Raw genomic sequence first — 27,351 nt, 5'->3', positions numbered from 1 at the left:
AGAGCTGACTTTAGAATTAGGGACACTGTCCTCAAAAGGAGGCAACGAAACTGGGTTTCCATTGGAACCCAAATGAGAAACGCTCACACACTTGAAAGTGAGACGTGATGTCTCTTAGCCTTTCAATCATTGGTATATATATAAATTTAAGTGTTCTTCATATACCTTTCTTTCTAAGATACATATATCTTGCAAGCCAGCTTTGTGGCTGTCCTGTGAAACTTCTCAGGTTGTCTGTGTCCCCAGAATTGACTCATCCGAGGGTTCAGTGGGCTTCATGGATTACTGAGTTGCACCCCTTTCTGCATTTGAGACATACATACCAGTCAATTTCAGCACAGTTAAAAGATATTTTTTATTGTGAAAAAACATGAAGTTATAGGACTTTTTCAGTGAAATTTAGTTCTGTGTTTGAAAACAGGAGCCTCTTACTCCTTAATTTTTCTCCTGTAGGAAAATATTCAGAACTCTAGCATGCCTTCAATTATTTTGTGATTGTAAAACCTTATTAACAGACACCAATTACTTTAGCCAAGATGCTGGAAGTTCTAAATAGTTCAGTGAAAAGTTTTAAAGTCAAATTTGGTAAGTAGTAAGTTTAGCTGTAGTCCTTTTCTTAAAAACTTTCAGAGATAAACTTCTTTCAGAGATAGATTTCTTCCCAAAGGCTTAGCAGCCCTCATTTTTGAAGGTTAAAATTAAGCACTGTGATAGCATACTGTCTATTCTTATCACAATTATTAAGTCAGGAAATACATTTTTAAAGGCATTTGTAGCAGAATATTTGGTAAACATCTCGTCAACCAGCAGCCCAGGACATTTAGAATGAAAGTTCAGTGTCACAACTGCTAGGAGCACAATTGGATTTTGCAGACTTATGTTGGTTCATTGTAATTTTCAATACTCCATAATAAGTTCACTTGGATTCCCAACCCTGCTAGTCCTAATTTGACTGTCAACAGTCATTCATCGGTTGTAGGAGTGGGGGAAGTTTGCCAACTTAAACTTGTAGCTGAGAAGCATAGGCAGAGCCCCATTATCGATGCCAAGAAAAAGGCAGCAGACTAGTAACTGTAGTACATTGATCATGGACACTCAGCTGTACTGCCATGTATTAGGGGAAATGATTAAATCTCCCACAATCTCCTGCTGTAATAGGAAGAGTCACTGTTACAGAACACTGCCATAGGATCAATGCCTTGGCTTTTCTTCTACATTTATAGAGCAGTGGGAAATCATCATTATGTGACAACGTGGTCTCCCATTATCTCTTTAGTATTGGCACTTGCTCTTAGAGGCTGGTGCACTGGGAGCACCACTACGGTAACAAGGGTTCCTGCTCTTCAGTGACCCTCTTTTAGCAGAGAAATTTCATCCAAATAAGGTATTATGAAAGGAAAGCTATATTACAAAATGAGCATTCCTTAACTACCCTTCAAAAATGTCCGAATTTTCTTTATCAAGGCTATTTTTTAAAGCCAAAAAAGGGGCGCTAAAACAACCTATTCTAATTGGAGTCTAAAACGTTACCTATTAGAAAAAAAGAAATACTCTTCTCACATACGTGCACATACACTATATATGTGTGGGTGTGTGTTTGTCAAATACGCAGATATGGTAGAACATGGTCCAAAAAATGACCATTGTATACCTGAAGCCTGTTATAGTACCTGGCACATGGTAACCATTCAACCAAGATTTGTTGGATAACTAAATAAAGAATAAGATGGGTGAAGAGTGGCCCCCGCTTGCCGCAACTAGAGAAAGCCCTCGCACAGAAACGAAGACCCAACACAGCCAAAAATAAATAAATAATTTTTAAAAAATCCTTTAAAAAAAAAAAAGAATAAGATGGAGACCGCACATGTCTTATCTTGTCCTTTGAGGAGGGCAAAGTGCTCAGGAAGCAGAGCGCTGCGTACATCTGTTGAGTGAATGAGTACAGCTCGACTTGCATCAGAGAACTCAGATGCACGATTTCGTGAATACAGAAGCTCCCAGGAAAACAGATGCAGTATTTCAGCTGGTCTTATCTGAGTAAATAAATTACCCAAGTCGCCAAATTTTTTATTTCATGTTTGAAAATGAAGCTGTGTAAGTATGCTAGAAAGAAGGAAGGAAAAGTGTGTCTTATACCTTAGGTCTACACGGGAAATCTTCCTCCCTCCCCTGTTCCTATCACTGTCTTCAGTACAGCCCCTGAGTCTTAGGTAGCAAAGAGCTGGCTCATCGAGTGGCCTTATTTAGCACATTGTAAGGAGGAGCTTTAAAGTAATTTTCAGGGGCTTCCCTGGTGGTGCAGTGGTTAAGAATCCGCCTGCCAATGCAGGGGACACGGGTTCGATCCCTGGCCCAGGAAGATCCCACATGCCGCGGAGCAACTAAGCCCGTGCGCCACAACTACTGAGCCTGTGCTCTAGAGCCTGTGTGCCACAACTACTGAGCCCACATGCAACGACTACTGAAGCCCCCACGCCTGGAGCCCATGCTTCGCAACAAGAGAAGCCACCACAATGAGAAGCACGCGCACCTCAATGAAGAGTAGCCGCTGCTTGCTGCAACTAGAGGAAGCCCGCGCACAGTAACGAAGACACAATGCAGCCAAAAAAAAAAAAAAAAAAAAAAAGCAAATTTCATTCCAGCCACAACAATCTTCATAGGCTTGCTGGGGATGGAGAAAGTAAGAGAAAAGTAGCATGTATTATAAAGAGGAGAAAAGTACAATTAAGATTCAAAAGCCTCCAATTCTTGTCTTCTGTCATGAACAAGCCTGGAATTTTTAGCAAACGACTTCTCTGAATTTTCATTTCCTCATATGTCAACATTGGGCTCTGTAAAACACCTTGGCCTTCCTAACTCATAGCTTTGAAAAGATCAGATGAGATTATAATAAAAAAAAGGAACTACCATTTATTAAGCACCAGCTGTGTGAAAGGTATTGTGCATGACACCAGACATAGGAGTATTTTTAATAAATGTAAAGTATACTTATAAACATAAAGCTTTATACAGATATTAGCTATCCCTTTTTCAAAATGCTGAAGTGCTATGTGAGTTTAAGATAACTATGAAATTAAATTGAAACCCTAGTATACATGTCCGCGTCTGTTGTATATAAAGCACTGTGCAAGATGGTAGAGGGCATATAAAAATAGATAAGACAAGCCTTCTAGCCCAGTGAAGAAGGACAGGTAACTGGTTAAACCAATACCCAGTTCTGCAAGGTATCGAGCACGCTAAGTGTCACATAGGTTAGGAGTTGATTCGCTGGCTTAGACCACCATCCTCTGCTGTAACTGAAAAAGCAAATGCATCAGCCATTCCATTATTAAAGGAGCATCAGTGAACGCTGGTCCCTGTTTCCTCCCTTTCATACTGTCAGAGTCTTATCTTTCTTTATCTCTGAGAAGCAGGTAGAATGCTGATGTGCTAGGAAACACTCTGGAAGCGCACCAGGCAATGCCATCCTACTCCAGCAAAAGATACAGCTTTCTGCACCCATGGACTCAACCCCTTCCTAAAGCAGTGTTCTGACTTGTAGATAGTGAAAATGGGCAGAATCTAAGCAAATATTTACTCAGAGGAAACAAAATTATTCTGAATTGAGATTAAATTCACCAAAGGGAAAAGTAACCAGAAAGTATAGTTGGAAGAGGAGAAACAAAAGATATAGATAGATAAATAGATAGATAGATAGATAGACAGATAGACAGATAATCAGACTTACCTAAGAATGTCCTGTGTTGATTCTCCTTTGTCTAACAGATTTTATTTATCTAATAAATACTAATAAATATTTGTAGAACTCAAACAGAAGGTAGTTTTAACCTCTGATATAAAGAGAAAAAATACTTCTTAAAGAAGTGTTCCTACTTCCTCTGGTCTATTCTATGAACACAATGTAGATATTTCATAGACATGAGTAATGCCACAAGCTGATTAACAATAAAAGATAAATTTATTTGTATTTTGTCATTGGAATGCTGCTGAAAATGTAAATATATGTGTTATATTAGAAAGGGCTAATGTTTATTGAGCACTTACCATGGGCCATACATTGTTCTAAGCTATCTGTATATATTTTTATATATGTAGCTATATATTTACATGTATATATGTGACAACTATGTGCATATATGTATAGATATAATGTGCATATGTACATATATGTTCAATTTGTAAAAGTGATACAGATCACTAATAATACTATTTGCAGACTTACTTCCCTGTCTCGGTCCTACATACTGATGATTCTATTTAAATGTTAAATAATCAAGTATGACACTGTCCGTTTATATGGGAATAGAGTTCTATTTTGGCCACCAGTGTTTTTAATAAAATCGGCTTTTCATACTCTAGAATTAAGGGGCTTTCTATGGGGATGGGGGAGAAAAGGAGGAAAGAAGTGTTCAGGTGCACGCAGGTCTCAGGAGGGAATAGCTTTTCCGCCCGTGCTGTGCAGCAGTTTCTGACGTGGCTGTGCACACCCCAGTCGCCTTCCTGCTCGGCGGAGGATTACAATAATGCCTATTTATCCCACTCTATCCATCCAAGGATTTCAAATACATCATAAACTCATCAATTAATCAAAGACATGGCACCCATATTGAGACGATGGGTGAATTACATCCTAGAAGATTACGAGAAACGCTCACATCAACGTAGTAAATCAGGGACTGTTTCCTGATGGATTCCTGAACAACCCACCAAATACTAAAATGGAGAGGGTTCTTTCCTGCACTGAATCGCAAAGTATGTCTCTCAAATAGGAGAAAACTTCAGGAATAAAAAAGTCACTTTATTTCTAAGTGATGAAATATTAAACCCTGGTAAAATAACTGAACCCATTTAAATACAATTATGCAGCTTGCCTCTTCAGAGTCAAGCATTACTGATCTCCCTTTTGTAACAATTAAAAATCCCCCTCTGAAGCTTTTGATTTTTAAATATTGGGTTACTTTGGCTCCTCGTTCTCTGGTCTGTTTGGAGTGAGGGACTCTGTGCTGTGGTCCAGGGTCTCCAGCCACTGTGGAGAAGGGCTTCACAGACAGCGGTGAATGTTCACTCAGATGCGGCTCCAGCTCTTCCGGATTTTAATGTGGTCCAAACATCTTACTGTCCTTCATTTTGAAGAAACATGCCAACCTCTAGGGATTTTCCACTTTGTATCTAATGAGACGTAAAGTTTTCATTTGCATCCTTGCACTCAAGTCATTAGGAATTCAAGGAATGGCAACCCAATATCCATTTCTAATCTGAAGTGTCCTCTGCGGTACCAGATTATTCTGCAGCGTTAGCTATCCCAACCCAGAAATCACTTCACTGTGATTAGCTTCTAAGATGAATGAATTCTAGGATGTCATGATTGCTTATGACTTAATGCCAGTTAGAATTTGCCATCTGCCTTTCAGCCATTTCGTGAACCTGAGTGAAGAGATGGTTTTCAAAATGGCTGTGCAGCACCTCATGTTTTAGCGCTCTTTAGGGACTTGCATAAGCAGCGCTTCGTGTTCTGATGTCAAAATACACGTGCGAGGATTAAAAGTAGTATGGGATGCATAAGAATACTTTTCAGGGCCAGCTATTCTTTGATATTTATCACTTCATAGCAATGACACCTGCTTCTAATTTTAAGAGTTCTTTTTGCCAGTGGGTGATTTCTTTTTTTCTTCAGAAAAGAAATCGTATCCTCAGAAGACTTAACTGGTAACTTTTCTCCTTTTGATGTGCTTGATATTTTTATGAGTTTGTCCATTGGCACTGAAGCCTTTACATGCCTTTAGTTAAAAAAAAAATCTTCATAACATGTAATTATTATATTGGGTCACATAAATTTCTATCCTAGCCACACATTTAGAGACTTTTGCAGAGATATATTTGTTATAAATGTCATTATCTGCCCCTTGGACTAATTGATAGTTAGTTGTCTTAAGTTGACCAAAGCCGGAGAAATAAACTCTCCCTTGTGGGAGAGGTTCAGCAACTTACATTCAATATGGATATTTCGTTGTTTTTCACATTCAACTGGTGACAGTTGTCATTTCAGGGTTGGTAAGTAGAACGAAAAAAAAGGAGAGGAACCTAGTTTTGTCTGTTTATATACATATGAAGATAGTCCTTTGGCTTGGGTGTAGCCGGCCTACTTAAAGAGTCCAATGTGGTTTGCTTTTTTGTTTTTATAGTGCATAAAGACCTTTTCCTGATAAACACTCTCTAGAGTTAATTATCCTAGTAGGAAAAGATGCAAAAGATGGTATGTTGCTAGCATCCCATTCTGACTGGCCCGTGGGGAGTTGTCTGTATAAAATTGGATGCTTGTGTTGGGTTCCAAAAAAAGGTGTGAATATGAAGGAGAAGTGCTAAATCATGACTCCAGAGAAAATGTCGGCCATGAGCAGTTTTTAGTTTAAGTGAAAACCAAACTTTAGGATTTGGACAAATAAGACAAGGAGAAAAAAGGGTGAATCATTAACTCCAATATAAAAGTGTTATGGCGATCAAGTTTCAGCAAACGTGCATAAGACACTCAACAAAGGCTGTGACTGAATGGAACTACCTCATCTACTTAATTGATATGAAAAGCTTTGCCAAGCATTTATCCTTCACGTCAGATAAGTAATTTTTAGTAAAATATTTCCAAGATATGAAGACAGTTAAGAAAACAGCACAGTTTTTAATAATTCCACTCCTAAGTAAACGGATCTATCATTACATTGTCACAAAGAATGACAGTGAGCAGAAACGTCCTGCTAATCCCTCTCTGATAAGTGTTCAGCGTAATTAGACAGACACCGTCTCTTCTGTTGAATGTAGCATTAATCAGAAGTGCAACTTTACAAAGAATACTCTTTTCTGATATGTCATTTTGCTTCCAAAACTGACTCACGTAGTTGTGCACAGCTATTTCCTTTTGATTTTATGTTTTTGTTTGTTTTAGTAGTGCTTAATAATAGTGTGGGCCTTTTGCATCCACAAAGCTGCATTTGAGGTTAGCGGTTCATTTTGTTTTGCCAACTGTCAGAATAACAAACCTACTTGAAGTATTCTGAAGCTTTGAAATGACCTGTTGGCTCATCTCACTGAAATGAAGGCGTGACTCTTCTAGAGAGAGGTTTTCTTATAAGGAAGAAGCCAGACGTTTTCTGCATTAAACAAGAGCTCGAGAGAGAACGTGTCTCAGTGAAAAATTTAATGTTAAAATGATGAAATGTGTTGCCCCCTTTCAGCATCCACAGGCATTGCCTTTTTAAAAAATCCATTTCCTTTTGCTCTGTGGGCTTCTAGCCTGAACTATGAACTACCGCATAGTTATAAAGTGGTATCCGCTCCGTTCGTTGCACGGCTCTACCTCCCCACTTTCTCAACGACTCAAAGGCCTTTGAAGGCAAAGAATAGGGTTATTGAAGGATGGCAGGCAGATTTCACTAAGTAACAGGTGGAGGTCAAAGTAGTTTATTTGTGGGGATGAACAGAGTGCAGAGGTGAAAAATCACATACTTTGCCGTAATAAGGTTTAGCAACAAAATGCTGACTGCACTAAGCTGAGATTCTAGCTGACAGAACCTTTTCTAGTGTTCATTACTTGATTTCACAGTTCAAGCAATTTGAAGAGACCTAAAATTATATTGCTTTTTTCCCCTATGAAATGTTCCCATCAGTTTCAAATTTTACTTTAAATAAGGTGATGGGTGCTCTCCTTGTATCCAAGGAACGTTAGGACTTAATAGATTCCCATTGCAGGCATATCCCAAGCATGGAACATCGCAGACTATGCATCTCTTACAAATTAAATTCTACCAGTAGGAACCTTAGACTCCAAGATTTCAATCATGTTTTAACAGAGTGAACATATTTTAATAAACACTTAACTTCACATCATCTAAATGAATATTGTAGGTGAAGAAGAGTATCTAGAAGGATATTTACCAAGCTTGAGCGCTGGGTTACCCCCAGGTTGTTGAAGATAAAGAGGAAAGAGCTTTTGTTTTTTTCCCCTTTATACAATTCTGTATTTGTATAGTGCATATATTTTGCTTTTGCAACTTAAAAGAGGGTTAAACATGCTGAAAAAATATATAAAAGTAAGATTTATCTACTGTTCTACAGCAGGACCAAAAATGTAAAAAAGTTATTTGGTGGCATATAGACCAAAGCTGTTGAATAGAACTTTCTGCAATGATGCAAATGTTCTAAATATGCACTGTCCAATACTGTAACAACTAGCCAGATATGCCCATTGAGCACTTGAAATGTGGCTATGCTGAGCAACTGAATATTTACATTCATTTAATTTTAATTAATTTAAATTTAAGTAACCACATGTGGCTAGTAGCTACCATATCGGACAGGGCAGATATAAACCAAACATATGTATGATTGAGTTTTTTTACTTTTCATCTGGGTATCTAGGCAGAATGAATAAAACATTATGTTATATTGTACTATATTTATTTTTCATGCAAAGAAAATAGTTTGGTTTTCTCAGTGATTTCTTCTTCATTCTCAGTCCTCTGTGAATGTGTGTGATTGCTATGTTGAGCCAAAATCAATCCTTCCCTGAACACATGGAAGGATGAGATAGTTAAGGGGAAGATGGGATGGGTAGGGAATCTCCAACTCGTAAGTATATGGAGCATGAAATGCAATTTTAAAATTTTAGCCCTGACACTGGGGTGTCTGTATTTACCCTGAAAGGAGAGGGAATCCCCTAAAAAGTCATGAGACTTTATTGTTGGCCCAGGAGCTAGATTTTTTTTTTAACATCTTTATTGGAGTCTAATTGCTTTACAATGGTGTGTTAGTTTCTGCTGTATGACAAAGTGAATGAGCTATACATATACATATATCTTCATATCCCCTCCCTCTTGCACCTCCCTCCCACCCTCCCTATCCCACCCCTCTAGGTGGTCACAAAGCACCGAGCTGATCTCCCTGTGCTATGTGGCTGCTTCCCACTAGCTATCTGTTTTACATTTGGTAGTATATATATGTCCATGCCACTCTCTCACTTCATCCCAGCTTAACCTTCCCCCTCCCTGTGTCCTCAAGTCTATTCTCTACATCTGAGTCTTTATTCCTGTCCTGCCCCTAGGTTCTTCAGAACCATTTTTTTTTTTTTTTTTTTTTTTTAGTTTCCATATATATTGTTAGCATACGGTATTTGTTTTTCCCTTTCTGACTTACTTCACTCTGTATGACAGTCTCTAGGTCTATCCACCTCACTACAAATAACTCAATTTTGTTTCTTTTTATGGCTGAGTAATATTCCATTGTATATATGTGCCACATCTTCTTTATCCATTCCTCTGCTGATGGACACTTAGGTTGTTTCCATGTCCTGGCTATTGTAAATAGAGCTGCAGTGAACATTGTGGTACATGACTCTTTTTGAATTATGGTTTTCTCAGGGTATATGCCCAGTAGTGGGATTGCTGGGTCGTATGGTAGTTCTGTTTATAGGAACTAGATTTTTTGTATGACGTTTTCCTTGTGTCTATTCTTTTTACTCTCTCTGGTTGTAAATTTTCACGTACAAGTGAACATTTGGAATACATTAGAGAACTCATCGTTTCTTTTCTCTTGAATAATCCATATAATTTTTACTCCATTCTCCCATTTTTTAAAAATTGAAGAAATCACTTGTGTCCAAGCCTTTTAAATTACCTGAACTTCTTTATGATGTGGTAATTCTTTGGGGGGGTCCTTTTAGCTCATTTTAAATAGTTGCATATAGAGCAAGAAGGATAAACCTCAGAAGCTATATTAACTTTCATTTTATTCTCTCCATCATAAAAATGATTTTAAAACATTTTTATTCAGTGAAAAGGGTTAAAAGTCAAAATCATCTGAATGTTTTACCTTTTTTATTGTTGAGTGTGTTAATCATAATAAATTACATTAGTATGAACCCTAATGGATTTTATCATTAGGACACAAATCTAAGATGAATACAGTATCTTGAAGTACTTCCTCCTGTCACACAGCGTGTGTTGATACCCACAGGAACAGAAGGGTTCTTTAACTGTGGGATTAATCTATCCAAGCACAGCCTTTATTTAGCATCATGGTTGGAGATGATCTCATCATAAGGTATAGCTGAAATGGTCCTAGGACGGTCCAGTTCTTGCCTGGGGGGCAGCTGCTAGAGAGTGGGGCAGTGCTCTGCGTCTGGAAACCATGAGTCTGAGCGTAAATTTGCTGGTGGTAGGTGACTTGCAAAATACGGTACTGGTCCTCACCTTTCATCCTGTGCTTGAGAAATGGCACTGCAGTTTATGCCGGCACAATTAGTCTGACAGACCTGACTGGCGTATCCATTCCCCACACTTAGACCTGGAGGTACAGAGGAATCTGAAGGCCCAGATGTACAGAGAACAGTACGACAGCAGTCAGCATGTCATTTAGGCTGGAGAAAAATGTTTACATACCCTTAATAAGCTCTATTTTAAACCAGCTTGTTTATACCAGTAAGACAGATAGACAATGGGAACTTTTTTCAGAAGTAGGCATCTGGGTGGAGTAGTACACTGAAAGGAGGAAGAGTTTTGGCTGGCTGGGTTCAAATCCTGGCTCCTCCACGTACTAATCTTGTGACCTCTCACCTTCTCCGGGACTTTGCTCCCTCAATTATCCTCCCACCAAAGCATGGCCTTCTGCCCATCTGCTAGACATGCCCATCAGAAGGCCAGCATGCCTTATTGTCTCCCATCTTCAGAAAGCTCTGCTTTGCTTCCCTCCAGCTCCCTAAAGCTACTACCCTAATTTTCTGCTCCCCTCTACAGACTAATTTTATGAGAGAGTTGACTACAGCCATTGTCCCTGCTTCTTCCCTTCCCGTTGATTTTTGCAAGCCATTCTAACCCATCTTCCATGTGCCTCACTCTCTCACTCTCCTGGTGCTCGTTTATTCTCATTATACTTGACCTCTCAACAGCCTTCACCGCAATCCATCACAGCCGTTTCCTTGAAATACTTCCCTTAGTTTCTGTACAACTGCACTTTCCTCTGAGTAAAATGCCTCAACTTAGTTGCCTACTTTGACACTGATGTTAGTAACTCAGAGGCCTCCCTTAATGTCAAGACTTACTGAATTCTTAATAATTGTGTGTTAGACTTTACCTCTGGTTACATGAGGTATTTCTGCATTATCATATAGACTAGGCTTGAAAGATGTCAATGATTCTTAAAAGAAAAATTGTGATCCTTTCTGCTGTCATTCGCAGGAGGCTGTAGAGAAAGCCACTCGTTGAATAGGCAAGAGACCTATTGTACATATTAAATGTATTTACTCTTCTACAATTTAACATCTTTGGGTCGTTATCTATTAGAAGACTTCTTCTAAGTCTGTGTGATATTTTTCTTTTGGAGGTTCTGTGTTAGAATTACTGGTAATACATTGAGTATATTTAATAAAATACTGATTCCTACTAAGGCCAAGAAAAACCTTTGGTATGTAAGACAAGGTGATTCTTAGTACTGTACTTCAGAGTAGTTTTTATTTTTCGCATATTTGTTTGCAGCTGATACAAACTTTCTTTGATTTTTTTCTTTGGATAACCATGTTAGAAACTTCAACTATGAATATATTTTGTTGACTTAAATAGGACACTTTTTATAGTATACAAGGGAAACTACATGAGGGAGTGTGACATTTTCCAAGCTTTAGAACCAGAGAGACCTGGGTTGGAATTATCACTTAATGGCTGTATGATCTTTTTTTTTTTATTTTTATTTTATATTGGAGTATAGTTGATTAACAATGATGTGCTAGTTACAGGTGTACAGCAAAGAATGGTTGTATGATCTTGAGCAAGTTGCTTGACATCCTTGATATCTACTTTCTGTGACATTAAGTTATAGGTAGGTAGGATAGTAATACCTACCATTCTGAGATGAAAATGTAAGGATTTGTAAGTACATGGTACATAGTAGGAACTCCATCACTTGCGGCTTTTATTATTCTCAGTCTGTTTTTTGGAAATGATCAGTATGTAGGAATTTGATAACCATCTCCTTAGCTGCATCCTGGCTCTCTTGAGGCTCCTAGGTGGATGAAGGCTTCCAATAACCTTTAGGTTTAGCGTAATAGTTGTTCTGGTAAAGCGGTAAAGATAGGTCATTGGGAATTCGATCATGACAGCAAACAGAAGAATGTCTGAAGTCAAACATGAACAGACGAACTTAAACAGCATTTTGTGGTCCTCTCTAACCAGCTTATATATTGGATTTTAAAATGAAAGTGCAGAGTTTGCTGGTTTCTCCCAAACAGATTGTGACTATAAATGAACAGTATTGAAACTAACCTTTCTTTTTTTTTTTTTTTTGGCCATGCCGCGAGGCGTGTGAGATCTTAGTTCCCCGACCAGGGATTGAACCCATGCCCCCTGCAGCGGGAGCTCAGAGTCTCAACCACTGGACCGCCAGGGAAGTCCCCTAACCTTTCTGTTCTTGACTTTGATACTTTGAAGAAAGAAACATATACCAGTTAAATCTTCTCTGACAACTGGAATTACATCACCCAAACTCCTACAACAGACAAGATAAGGTCCTGCTGTCCTGAGTAGCATTAACCAGGGATTATTTTCACAGGACAGTGGATTTTTGACTAAGTCCTCTAACAAAATAAATACTAACCCTAACTTGTCACCTCCTCTTTAAAAATCCAGCATGTTGTTCCATTGTCACTGGAATAATTATAGTTTATTGTGATCTCTGCCTTCTTCCCCCCTTCCCATTAATACTGTAGGTCCTTTGACTCCTAAAACATATCCCCTTTTAGAAGCTTTCTCAAGCAAAGAACAGCATTGTACTTTCTTACCATTCCTGTAGGATTTGCTTCACAATTGTCACTGTAAAGTTCTTGATCAAAGTGTTTCGTAAATCTCATGATTTGGGTGAGAGGGGGAGTTGAAATTGATTATGATTTTTTCCCCTGTGTATTCTTTTTGTTACATCAGGTCACAGCAAAAAGTACCCCCTCCCCCAAAAAAACCCTTGATTTGTTATAGGAGACCTCAAGAATTATTTTGAATTTTTTCATATCATTTGATCTCATTTTATTATTGATGTTTCTTGAAAGAATCAGGAGGAAATAGAAAGTGTTTACATCATTGGAAATCACTATTTGTTAGCCTCTTTCCTAAGAAGGTGTCTTACCGTTTTCTCTGGGTGAGTGTAGGCTAATGGAATACCTCACTGCTAGGACAGACTTGCTAAAAATAATGGAAGCTTCTGGATGTCTAGAGATTAATTAGTGCAGAGTAGGCATCTCTAATACACCCATTCCTAGCATCAACAGTAGTCTTATATTTGAATATCATGTTAGTCTGCTATTGCTGTATAGCAAATTACCACAAACTTAGCTTAAAACAAAACAACACACATTTATTATCTCATGGTTTCCATGGGTCAAGAGTCTGGGCACAGCTTAACTGGTCCCTTTGCTCAGGGACTCACAAGGCTGCAATCAAAATTTTGTCCAGGTTGCATTCTTTTCTGGAGCTTAGGGTTTTCTTGCACATGCTCGCGATTGTTGGTAGAATTCTGTTCCTTGTAGCTTTAAGACTAAGGTCCCAGCTTTCTTAAAGCTGTCAGCCACAGCCCCACTTAGACCCTCGAGGTCCCTACAGTTCTTTGCCATGTGACCTTCTCACAGGCCTTTTTATCACATGGCAGCTTACTACTTCAAAGCCAGCAAGAGAATCTCTCTGACTTCTAATGCTTCTTTTTTTTTTTTTAATTTTATTTCTTTATACGTTTATTTATTTATTTATTTTTGGCTGTGTTGGATCTTCATTGCTGTGTGCGGGCTTTCTCTAGTTGTGGCGACCGGGGGCTACTCTTTGTTGCAGCATGTGGGCTTCTCATTGCAGTGGCTTCTGTTGTTGCGGAGCACGGGCTCTAGGAGTGCGGGCTTCAGTGGTTGTGGTTCGCAGGCTCTAGAGCACAGGCTCAGTAGTTGTGGTGCACGGGCTTAGTTGCTCCGTGGCATGTGGGATCTTCCCGGACCAGGGCTCGAACCCATGTTCCCTGCATTGGCATGCAGATTCTTAACCACTGTGCCACCAGGGAAGTCCCTAATGCTTCTTTTGAAGGACTCATCTGATGAAGGCAGGCCCACCCAGCATAATAATCCTTTACTAACTCAAAGTCACCTGGTTAGGGACCTTAATTACATTCACAAAAGTTCTTTCCCCTTGGCAATATAACAACCTAATCACAAGAATGGCATCCATTTTATTCACAGGTACCACCCACATTCAAGGGGAAGGGATTATACAAAGTATGCAACCAAGGGGCCAGGAACTTTGGGATCTTCTTAGAAATCTGACTACCACAAATATCAATGATGAAGCTAACAGAATCTTTGTGAATACTGTACTTGGCCTGTACTTTCACTCACAACTGCCTCCAGGGAACAGAATCACTGAAAGACTAGAATTTCATGTACATTTGCCTTTGTCCATTGAACACTATTTGAAATGACTCAGATAGCTTAGAAAAATGGCTAATTGGAGAGAAATTCAGAAAGTCTAGTTGTTAGAAAGCCAATGGCAAGCCAAAATGCTTCTTGAAATTCATCTCCTATTCTGTTTACCACCATTGGGTTTTTATAGCAATCAATAGGAGAGAATGTCCCTTTTTTTTTCTAACATCTTTCTTGGAGTATCATTGCTTTACCATGGTGTGTTAGTTTCTGCTTTATAACAAAGTGAATCAGCTATGCATACACATATATCCCCATATCTCCTCCCTCTTGTGTCTCCCTCCCACCCTCCCTATCCCACCCCTCTAGGTGGTCAAAAAGCACTGAGCTGATCTCCCTGTGCTATGTGGCTGCTTCCCACTAGCTATCTATTTTACATTTGGTAGTATATATATGTCCATGCCACTCTCTCACTTTGTCGCAGCTTACCCTTCCCCCTCCCCGTGTCCTCAAGTCCATTCTCTACATCTGTGTCTTCATTCCTGTCCTGCCCCTAGGTTCTTCAGAACCTTTTTTTTTTTTTTTTTTAGTTTCCATATATATCTGTTAGCATACAGTGTTTGTTTTTCTCATTCTGACTTACTCCACTCTGTATGACAGACTCTGGGTCCATCCACCTCACTACAAATAACTCAGTTTCGTTTTTTTTTATGGCTGAGTAGTATTGCATTGTATATATGTGCCACATCTTCTTTATCCATTCATCTGTCGATGGACACTTAGGTTGCTTCCATGTCCTGGCTATTGTAAATAGTGCTGCAATGAACATTGTGGTACATGACTTTTTTAAAATTATGGTTTACTCCCGGTATATGCCCAGTAGGAGGATTGCTGGGTCATATGGTAGTTCTATTTCTAGTTTTTTAAGGAACCTCCATACTGTTCTTCATAGTGGCTGTATCAATTTACATTCCCACCAGCAGTGCAAGAGGGTTCCCTTTTCTCCACACCCTCTCCAGCATTTATTGTTTGTAGATTTTTTGATGATGGCCATTCTGACTGCTGTGAGGTGATACCTCATTGTAGTTTTGATTTGCATTTCTCTTATAATTAGTGATGTTGAGCAACCTTTCATGTGTTTGTTGGCAATCTGTATATCTTCTTTGGAGAAATGTCTGTTTAGGTCTTCTGCCCATTTTTAGATTGGGTTGTTTGTTTTTTGATATTGAGCTGCATGAGCTGCTTGTAAATTTTGGAGATTAATCCTTTGTCAGTTGCTTCATTTGCAAATATTTTCTCCCATTCTGAGGGTTGTCTTTTCATCTTGTTTATGTTTTCCTTTGCTGTGCAAAAGCTTGTAAGGTTCATTAGGTCCCATTTGTTTATTTTTGTTTTTATTCCCATTTCTCTAGGAGGTGGGTCAAAAAGGATCTTGCTGTGATTTATGTCATAGAGTGTTCTGCCTATGTTTTCCTCTAAGAGTTTTATAGTGTCTGGCCTTACATTTAGGTCTTTAATCCATCTTGAGTTTATTTTTGTGTATGGTGTTAGGGAGTGTTCTAAGTTCATTCTTTTACATGTAGCTGTCCAGTTTTACCAGCACCACTTATTGAAGAGGCTGTCTTTTCTCCATTGTATATGCTTGCCTCCTTTATCAAAAATAAGGTGACCATAGGTGCGTTGGTTTATCTCTGGGCTTTCTATCCTGTTCCATTGATCTATATTTCTGTTTTTGTGCCAGTACCATACTGTCTTGATTACTGTGGCTTTGTAGTATAGTCTGAAGTCAGGGAGCCTGATTCCACCAGCTCCGTTTTTCTTTCTCAAGATTGCTTTGGCTATTCGGGGTCTTTTGTGTTTCCATACAAATTATGAAATGTTTTGTTCTAGTTCCGTGAAAAATGCCATTGGTAATTTGATAGGGATTGCATTGAATGTGTAGATTGCTATGGGTAATATAGTCATTTTCACAGTGTTGATTCTTCCAATCCAAGAACATGGTATATCTCTCCATCTGTTTGTATCATCTTTAATTTCTTTCATCAGTGTCTTATAGTTTTCTGCATACAGGTCTTTTGTCTCCTTAGGTAGGTTTATTCCTAGGTATTTTATTATTTTTGTTGCAGTGGTAAATGGGAGTGTTTCCTTAATTTCTCTTTCACATTTTTCATCATTAGTATATAGGAATGCAAGAGATTTCTATGCATTAATTTTCTATCCTGCTACATTACCAAATTCATTGATTAGCTCTAGTAGTTTTCTGGTAGAGTCTTTAGGATTCTCTATATATAGTATCATGTCATCTGCAGACAGTGACAGCTTTACTTCTTCTTTTCCAATTTGGATTCCTTTTATTTGTTTTTCTTCTCTGATTGCTGTGGCTAACACTTCCAAAACTATGTTGAATAATAGTGGTGAGAGAGGGCAACCTTGTCTCGCTCCTGACCTTAATGGAAATGGTTTCAGTTTTTCACTATTGAGAATGATGTTGACTGTGGGTTTGTCAAATATGGCCTTTATTATGTTGAGGTAAGTTCCCTCTATGCCTACTTTCTGGAGGGTTTTTATCATAAATGGGTGTTGAATTTTTTCAAAAGCTTTTTCTGCATCTATTGAGATGATCATATGGTTTTTGTCCTTCAGTTTGTTAATATGGTTTATCACATTGATTGATTTGCATATATTGAAGAATCCTTGCATTCCTGGGATAAACCCCACTTGATCATGGTGTATGATCCTTTTAATGTGCTCTTGGATTCTGTTTGCTAGTATTTGTTGAGAATTTTTGCATCTATGTTCATCAGTGATATTGGCCTGTAGTTTTCTTTCTTTGTGACATCTTTGTCTGGTTTTGGTATCAGGGTGATGGTGGTCTCGTAGAATGAGTTTGCGAGTGTTCCTCCCTCTGCTATATTTTGGAAGAGTTTGAGAAGGATAGGTGTTAGCTCTTCTCTAAATGTTTGATAGAATTTGCCTGTGAAGCCCTGTGGTCCTGAGCTTTTGTTTGTTGCAAGATTTTTTTTTTTTTTTCTGTGTACACACATGTTTATAGCAGCACTATTCACAACAGAAAAATCATAGAAACAACCCAAATGTCCACCAATGGATGAATGAATAAACAAATTGTGGCACATACATACAGTGGAATAGTAATTCAATCATAAAAAGGAGTGGAGCAATTAAATATCAAACAATTACACGGCCAAAAACAGTTTTTTAAGGAATGAAATACTAATACATATTACAGTGTGGATGACTCTCACAAACATCATGCTAAGTGAAAGATGCCAGACACAAAGGTCACACATTGTATGATTCCATTTATCTGAAATATCCAGAGTAAGTAAATCCATAGAGAAAGAAAGCAGATTTGTGGTCTCCAGGGCCTGGTAGAGAGAGCAAAGTAGTATCTTCTCAATGGGTATAGAGTTTCCTTTTGGGATGATAAAAATGTCTATGCCCTATCAGGGAGATCATATTGAGTTTAAGAGCTTTGTCAAGAAATCTTTTTTCTAAAGCATCATCTCCTTTGGTGTTGCCAATGTGAAATGGAATATTCATTTTGCTTCTGTTCTGGGGCTCCACTGGACATCAATTCTAATAGTAGCTTTTACTTTTAGACCACTTCCCAAAATTATAGTTCTCTTTTTCTGTCTAGCAGCTTTGGATGGTTCCTTCACCGATGGAGAAGTTATCCACTGGTACTTTTGGGCTGCCCTAGTCTCGAAGCTCCAGCCCCTGCTCCTCAGGCCGGGTCCCCATGGGAGGCGGGGCTGCATGCTGATGCACGGCAAGCGGGCTGCTGTTCTCCTGTTGGAAGATTTTTAATCACAGTCTCAATTTCAGTGCTTTTGATTGGTCCGTTTATATTCTCTATTTCTTCCTGGTTCAGTCTCGGAGGGTTGTGCTTTTCTAAGAATTTGTCCATTTCTTCCAGGTTGTCCATTTTATTCGCATAGAGTTGCTTGTAGTAATCTCTCATGACCCTTTGTATTTCTGCCATGTCAGTTGTTACTTTTCCCTTTTCATTTCTAATTCTATTGATTTGAGTCTTCTCCCTTTTTTTCCTGGTGAGTCTGGCTAGTGGTTTATCAATTTTGTTTATCTTCTCAAAGATCCAGCTTTTAGTTTTATTGATCTTTCCTATTGTTTCCTTCTTTTTCATTTATTTCTGATCTGATTTTTGTGATTTCTTTTCTTCTGCTAACTATGGGGTTTTTTTTGTTCTTCTTTCTCTAATGGCTTTAGGCATAAGTTTAGGTTGTTTATTTGAGATATTTCTTGTTTCTTGAGGTAGGATTGTATTGCTATAAAGTTCCCTCTTAGAACTGCTTTTGCTGCATCCCATAGGTTTTGGGTCGTCGTGTTTTCATTGTCATTTGTTTCTAGGTATTTTTGATTTCCTCTTTGATTTCTTCTGTGATCTCTTGGTTATTGAGTAGTGTATTGTTTAGCCTCCATGTGTTTGTATTCTTTACAGATATTTTCCTGTAATTGATATCTAGTCTGATAGTGTTGCGGTCGGAAAAGATACTTGATACGATATCAATTTTCTTAAATTTACCAAGGCTTGATTTGTGACCCAAGGTATGATCTATCCTGGAGCATGTTCCAAGAGCACTTGAGAAGAAAGTGTATTCTGTTGTTTTTGGATGAAATTTCCTATAAATATCAATTAAGTCCATCTTCTTTAATGTATCATTTAAAGCTTGTGTTCCCTTATTTATTTTCATTTTGGATGATCTGTCCGTTGGTGAAAGTGGGGTGTTAAAATCCTGTACTATGATTGTGTTACTGTCGATTTCCCCTTTTATGGCTGTTAGTATTTGCCTTATGTATTGAGGTGCTCCTATGTTGGGTGCAAAAATATTTACAATTGTTATATCTTCTTCTTGGATTGATCCCTTGATCATTACGTAGTGTCCTTCTTTGTCTCTTGTAATAGTCTTTATTTTAACGTCTATATTGTCTGATATGCGAATTGCTATTCCAGCTTTCTTTTGATTTCTCTTTGCATAGAATATCTTTTTCCATCCCCTCACTTTCAGTCTGTATGTGTCCCTAGGTCTGAAGTGGGTTTCTTGTAGGCAGCATATATATGGGTCTTGTTTTTGTATCCATTCAGCTAGTCTGTGTCTTTTGGTTGGAGCATTTAATCCATTAACATTTAACGTAATTATTGATATGTATGTTCCTATTCCCATTTTCTTAATTGTTTTGGGTTTGTTATTGTAGATCTTTTCCTTCTCTTGTGTTTCCTGCCTAGAGAAGTTCCTTTAGCATTTGTTGTAAAGCTGGTTTAGTGGTGCTGAATTCTCTTAACTTTTGCTTGTCTGTAAAGGTTTTAATTTCTCCATTGAATCTGAATGAGATCCTTGCTGGGTAGAGTAATCTTGGTTGTAGGTTCTTCCCTTTCATGACTTTAAATATGTCCTGCCACTCCCTTCTGGCTTGCAGAGTTTGTGCTGAAAGATCAGCTGTTAACCTTATGGGGATTCCCTTTTATGTTATTTGTTGTTTTTCCCTTGCTGCTTTTAATATTTTTTCTTTGTGTTTTATTTTTGATAGTTTGATTAATATGTGTCTTGGTGTGTTTCTCCTTGGATTTATCCTGTATGGGACTCTCTGTGCTTCCTGGACTTGATTAAGTATTTCCTTTCCCATATTAGGGATGTTTTCAACTATAATCGCTTCAAATATTTTCTCAGTCCCTTTCTTTTTCTCTTCTTCTTCTGGTACCCCTATAATTCAAATGTTGATGCATTTAATATTGTCCCCTCTGTCCCAGACTCAGAGGTCTCTGAGACTGTCCTCAATTCTTTTCATTCCTTTTTCTTTATTCTGCTCTGCAGTAGTTATTTCCAGTATTTTATCTTCCAGGTCACTTATCCGTTCTTCTGCCTCAGTTATTCTGCTATTGATTCCTTCCAGAGAATTTTTAATTTCATTTATTGTGTTGTTCATCATTTTTCTTTTCCTTTTTAGTACTTCTAGGTCCTTGTTAAACGTTTCTTGTATTTTCTCCATTCTATTTCCAAGATTTTGGATCATCTTTACTATCATTGCTCTGAATTCTTTTTCAGGTAGACTGCCTATTTCCTCTTTATTTGTTTGGTCTGATGGGTTTTTACCTTGCTCCTTCATCTGCTGTGTGTTTCTCTGTCTTCTCATTTTTCTTAACTTACTGTGTTTGGGGTCTCCTTTTCACAGGCTGCAGGTTCGTAGTTCCCATTGTTTTTAGTGTCTGCCCCCAGTGGGTAAGATTGGTTCAGTGGGTTGTGCAGGCTTCCTGGTGGAGGGGACTAGTGCCTGTGTCCTGGTGGATGAGGCTGGATCTTGTCTTTCTGGTGGGCAGGACTGCGTCCGGTAGTGTGTTTTGGGGTGTCTGTGACCTTCTTATGATTTTAGGCAGCCTCTCTGCTAATGAGTGGGTTTTGTTCCTGTCTTGCTAGTTGTTTGGCATAGGACGTCCAGCACTGTAGCTTGCTGGTCATTGAGTGGAGCTGGGTCTTAGCGTTGAGATGGAGATCTCTGGGAGAGCTTTCACCATTTGATATTACATGGAGCCGGGAGGTCTTTGGTAGATCAATGTCCTAAGCTTGGCTCTTCTACCTCAGAGGCAGAGGCCTGACATCCGGCCAGAGCACCAAGACCCTGTCAGCCACATGGCTCAGAAGAAAAGGGAGGAAAAAAAGAAATAAATAAAATAAAATAAAGTTATTAAAATAAAAAATAATTATTAAAAATTTAAAAGTAATTTTAAAAAAGAAAAAAAAAGAAAGAAAGAAAGAAGAGAGCAACCAAACCAGAAAACAAATCCACCAATGATAACAAGCACTAAAGACTATACTAAAGAACAAAAAAACAAAAAACCCGGACAGACAGAACCCTACGGTAAATGGTAAAAGCAAAGCTATACAGACAAAATCACACAAAGAAGCATATACATACATGCTTTCAAAAAGAGAAAAAGGAAAAAATATATATATCTATATATAAAAACAAAAAAGGAAGAGAGCAACCAAATCAATAAACAAATCTGCCAATGATAATAAACTCTAAATACTAAACAAAGATAAACATAAAACCAGAAACAAATTAGATGTAGAAAGCAAACCCCAAGTCTACAGTTGCTCCCAAAGTCCATCGCCTCAATTTTGGGATGATTGGTTGTCTATTCAGGTATTCCACAGATGCAGGGTTCATCAGGTTCATTGTGGAGATTTAATACGCTGCTTCTGAGGCTGCTGGGAGAGATTTCCCTTTCTCTTCTTTGTTCGCACAGCTCCCAAGGTTCAGCTTTGGATTTGGACCCGCCTCTGCATATAGGTCACCTGAGGGTGTCTGTTCTTCGCCCAGAAAGGACGGGGTTAAAGGAACAGCTGATTAGGGAGCTCAGGCTCACTCAGGCCTAGGGGGGAGGGAGGGGTACGGATGCGGGGCGAGCCTGCAGCAGCAGAGGCCGGCATGACATCGCAAACAGCCTGAGGCGTGCCGTGCGTTCTCCTGGGGAAGTTGTGCCTGGATCATGGGACACTGGCAGTGGCGGGCTGCACAGGCTCCTGGGAGGGGAGGTGTGGATAGTGACCTGTGCTCGCACACAGGCTTCTTGGTGGCTGCAGCAGCAGCCTTAGCGTCTCATGCCCGTCTTTGGGGACTGCGCTGATAGCCGCGGCTCGTGCTCGTCTCTGGAGCTGGTTTAGACGGTGCTCTGAATCCCCTCTCCTCACGCACCCCGAAACACTGGTCTCTTGCCTCTTAGGCGGGTCCAGACTTTTTCCTGGACACCCTCCTGGCTAGCTGTGGCCCACTAGCCCCTTCAGGCTGTGTTCATGCAGCCAACCCCAGTCCTCTCCCTGGGATCTGACCTCCGAAGCCGGAGCCTCAGCTCCCAGCCCCCGCCTGCCCCGGCGGGGGAGCAGACGAGACTCTCAGGCTGGTGAGTGCTGGTCGGCACCGATCCTCTGTGTGGGAATCTCTCCGCTTTGCCCTCCGCACCCCTGTTGGTGCACTCTCCTCCGTGGCTCTGAAGCTTCACCCCCTGCCACCCCCCGTCTCCGCCAGTGAAGGGGCTTCCTAGTGTCTGGAAACTTTTCCTCCTTCACAGCTCCCTCCCACTGGTGCAGGTCCCGTCCCTATTCTTTTGTCTGTGTTTTTTTTTTGTTTTTTTTTTTATGTATGTATGTATGTATGTATGTATGGCTGTGTTGGGTCTTTGTTTCTGTGCGAGGGCTTTCTCCAGTTGCAGCAAGCGGGGGCCACTCTTCATCGCGGTGCGGGGGCCACTCTTCATCGCGGTGCGCGGGCCTCTCACTATCGCGGCCTCTCGCCGCCGAGCACAGGCTCCAGACGCGCAGGCTCAGCAACCGTGGCTCACGGGCCAAGTCGCTCCGTGGCATGTGGGATCTTCCCAGACCAGGGCTCGAACCCGCGTCCCCTGCATTGGCAGGCAGATTCTCAACCACTGCGCCACCAGGGAAGCCCTTGTCTGTGTTTTTTCTTTTTTCTTTTGCCCTACCCAGGTACATGGGGAGTTTCTTGCCTTTTGGGAAGTCTGAGGTCTTCTGCCAGCGTTCAGTAGGTGTTCTGTAGGAGTTGTTCCACTCCACTGTATTTCTGATGTATTTGTAGGGAGGAAGGTGATCTCCACATCTTACTCTTCCGCCATCTTGAAGGTCTCTGGGAATGTCCCATTGAAACAAAACATTATGCTAAATTTCTGCTTCCAGTTCTATATAATTCTTTATTTTTACATATTGAAAGGAACTTTGAAGTAATATTTTGTTTGTTCCAGAAAAACGTGTCACATTACTTTATAATTTTTTTTTAAAATCTGATACTTCTAAAAAATAGTTTGAAATCAAAATTTTGACTCATTAAGAGAAAGCCAATCAGTCAATCTGTGCAGTAATTGTGTAACAGTTGTGCATAGCTATTTGGTAAAAGAAATTTTAACAAGGAGTTTATTTTTAAAGTAACATACAGAAACCAAATTTGATTTCAAAAATAAAAGCCAGGATTAACGTTGTCTAGCTTTAAACATAAAGCAGTTGACTAGCATTTTGAAACTTCATTTGGTCAATTAAGTATACAAAGCAAATTAACCAAAACATACATTATGCATATGGAGAACATATAAGTAAATAATAAGGAAACATGCTTAATATGAGTCTTTAAAAATTGAAAACACAAAGTAATTTTGAGATTCGTGACAGCCTTGGGGTTCATATTACTTGACCGTGATAAATTTAGAAGATTGTACAGAGTTTGGCTTGTTCTTCTTGTATGCAGACAGTATTTCTTCTCTCTTTAACCCTTTCAAAGAGGATTTAAATTTTGATCATTTTGAATCCATTTACTAACTTGATAAGCATTTTGATGCTTATTGTCTATATTTAACTTCCACTTCCCCTTTTAAAAGTGTTAAGTGTTAAGTGGTGGGTTTAAATCATGTCAACATTTCTGACGTATTTAGAATTGCATGGGTTGGAAAACGTGAACTTTTCAAAGAAATGACTTTTCCTTGAGTCCAGCCATTTGCTTTCTTTAATAAGATTAGTTCAGATACTGCATTTCATCATCAATTCCATCATCTGGAAAAAATTCTGCCATCTCAAAAGTTTTGACATTTTCATTTTCTATTCTATTTCTGTTCCATGACACATAATTCAGGCATTTGACTGAGTTTAAATCAGTGGACTGGTTGGAAGCCTAAAAATTGCCTTGCACAGAAGAGTTTTGAATGAATTGGGAGATTTCTTTACATTTGGGAGCTTTTTATTTCTTTCCTTTCATTTTTTAATTTGAAATCTCTTCTGTGATGTAATTACATGATGATACCTTAGGTTAGGTTACTCGTAATGGACGTTGATCCAAAATCTCAATTTGGCCTAACGATGTTAGGACATTGGCATGCCATGTCTTTGGTTACTGATTCAGCGAGCAAACAAATATAGCTAAAGTCACTTAGTGACTTGTTTCTAATTCAAATCACACACATATTGATCTGTAGAACGTATCTGATCTGGATTTGTCTAGCTCGTGTGAAATCACACACCACTTCATGTTGTCCTTGTGTCTGACTATGCAAATGTGCTTGCCGATTTGCAATTTGTTTCTTTCTTAGGGTCAAAACCCCAAGTTTTGCTCTGTCCAGGCATCTCTTAGTAAAGCCACAGATAAAGCCAAGAACTGTACAGGTAGTTTACATATCTTTTCAGGCCACTTGGTATGTTCTAGACTCTTTGTTAGATAGCCTGAAAATAGAGGCAGGCAAAGCAGACCTGTTCTCTCTCCTTATAGAATCTGTGGTCACACTTGAAGGTTGTCTTGTAGAATTTCATTAAGGAAATCTGTGATTAGAAATAACAAGGACATGTTTAGACTAACTAAATTTCTAAATAGATCTATACCTATACAGTGCTTAGAATAGTACATGGAATTTAGCAAGTACTCGATAACATTTACATGCTAATATCATTATTATTTTTATTACTTATTTTTCCAGTTCACCCAAATAATTCTCTAGTCATAGGCAGAACATAATACTTGTAGATATGTATAAGTAAAATGAGATTTGGTTCTTTTAACATGAAATCAGACCAATTTTGTGCTGCAAATTTAAAAGAGCCCAAATTTTTCCTGTGATGTGGAGACTAGGAGTCATTTCCTTTATTTTTATATCCAAGTTTTCATTGTTTTAATTGGCACCCTACCAAACTGATAGATGCCTCTAGTTGTGTGTGTCAGCGTAGTTGCTGAGAACATTACAGGTGCAGTAATTACAAGGGACCATTTTCCCATTATTTTCTTCCCAAAGCATTTCCTATGCTGGAAATGCTATGAAAAGTTTAGACTATAGTAAAAATACTATTTTTAAAAAAACAAGCTTTTATTTTCTTAAAATAAAATATGTTCATCATAGAAAAAACAAGTAAGCAAAAAGAAGCAGTGAAAATCACTCAAATCCAACATGCAGAGAGATCTACTGTTATAGTTTATGCATATTTCTTTCCAGTTCTTTCTCTGTACATAGAAATACATTTTAAAATGGCATCATTGTATAATATCCTATTTTGTAATTGCTTTCCATGTCTTTATTTCATGTCATTAAATATCTTTCCATTGTCATTATTCTTTTACAGTGTTATTTGCATTGGTTATACCTTATTTAACCATTTAACTTTTATTTTTTAACTTTTACCTTTTCTTTTTTTTCTATTATAAATTATTCATTGGATGAGCAACTGAGTTACCATTGATGAGGGTTTTTTAAATGTTAAAATAGCTAAATTGTATAAAATGTGGAGAGAGTGCCTTGACACTGAAGTAAAGTAGCTGGCAAGATAAGATGATTGCATATGAGGTCCTCATATGCTTCTATAACCTTCCTTACAAAGGGTCCGAAAGGCCACTGGCTCAGACAGCAACTTCAGGAAGCACTGGGGAAGTGGTGCTCCGTAATTAGAGAAGATCAGTAACCCCAAAATGGGCTGCGATTTAGGAGAGTAAGTTGAAATCAACTCTATGCTGATATCAGGGGACCGTTCTGTCACCTGTTTGTTCCTATGACAAATTCAAACCAATTCAAAACAAATTTTCCCTTCACAGGTAGATTTCTTTTTTAAATTCTTTTAAGTTTAATCTTTTAGGTTGCTTAAACTGTTGTTCCGTGATTTAAGTGTGCTTGTCAATCCATCCTTCCTGCCAGGAATGCCATCTCCAACCACACTGAAGAAGTCGGAGAAGTCTGGTTTCAGCAGCCCCTCCCCTTCGCAGACCTCCTCCCTGGGAACGGCATTCACACAGCATCACCGACCTGTCATTACAGGACCCAGAGGTGAGCTGCTCCACAGGCACCCTTGATTGTGCTCAGATCATAACCTTGGGACCAGAGTAGCAAAATGAGAGACAATGAGGGCTCCCCCAGAGTGGTCCTAAAGGCAGCAAGTGTTCTAATTTCTTATCCTCGGGGGCTGCTTTGGAATGGTAGGGACCCAAGAGATTTGGCATCAAACCCTGATCCTTACCTGTTTCTTTGCTGGTGGGATGTTGAAAAGAGGTGGGAGGTAATTTGAATTAAACCAAAATCAAATCTGTCCTACAAATTGTACGAGGGGCACATGCACGCACATCTGTGTGTATTTGTGTGCGTGTGTTAGGTAGTTTATTTTTGTGTAGTCGATTACCTCTTTTCAAGCAATAGCTTATTTTCATTCTCTCACCCCTGCTGATTCCCTTTCCTTGAAACCTGATTTCAATATGTGGCATTTTGCATTGAGGTTGTCTGCAATCACTGTGTTGACGAGCCATCTTCATTCCCTCCTTTTGAAGTGGTAGATAGTTTGTCTGGTTTTCATTGCAATGTTTTCATTATTTTTGTCTCATGTGCTTTTAAGTTTATTATTAAAATGTGTCCACAAGAAATATGATTTGTATTTCACATTAAAGACAAGCTTTAAACCTCAAGAGAATGTCAGCAAATCACTTAACTTGATCTTATTGCAAGATGAAAATATTTATTAGTTTGTTTATGAAACTCCCACAGTAGGAGTACGAATAATTGTAACCACATTTGCTTTCTCCCATCAGATTTTCGTTTAGGTAGGTTTGTGATCTACCAGCTGGTATCATAAAACATCCTAGAAAGTTATGGTCTCTTGTCTACTTTGACATACGCCTGGGGAAACTGATGTTTCTTGCATTAATCTCAATGTGAGTGCCACAAATCTGAATCCCTTTATGAATACTCTGTGCATCTCAGGGAAATATGGCAGTTGAGAGGGCTGGCCAATGCACACGTGCAGAAATCACACTGAAGAAAATAAGTATTCTGACTATTGTGTGAAGCAGTTTCTCTGTCCACCATTATGGATGCTCACTTGCCCCATCTTTGAACATCTTGCGATCATTGACGGAACTTTCTC

General features: G+C 38.9%; 1 protein-coding gene across 13 annotated transcripts in view; it reads left to right on the top strand.

The window, feature by feature from the left end:
- Window positions 1-27,351, top strand: part of NFIA (nuclear factor I A) — a 373,135-nt gene that overhangs the window by 267,365 nt on the left and 78,419 nt on the right. For all 13 annotated transcript variants that reach the window (XR_014235007.1, XM_082357481.1, XM_082357488.1 and 10 more), the window contains one exon: window positions 26,136-26,264. Coding sequence is in view for 12 of the 13 variants with exons in the window: in XM_082357481.1 (XP_082213607.1) it covers window positions 26,136-26,264 (129 nt within the window). In the remaining variant the exon portion in view is untranslated. The remainder of the gene's footprint in view (window positions 1-26,135; window positions 26,265-27,351) is intronic.

The sequence above is a fragment of the Balaenoptera borealis genome (genome assembly GCF_965194805.1).
Source record: "Balaenoptera borealis genome assembly, chromosome: 1".
NCBI classification, from domain to species: Eukaryota; Metazoa; Chordata; class Mammalia; order Artiodactyla; family Balaenopteridae; genus Balaenoptera; species Balaenoptera borealis.
The sequence above is the reverse complement of the archived record's forward strand: the minus strand, read 5'-3'. Positions and strand labels throughout refer to the sequence as shown.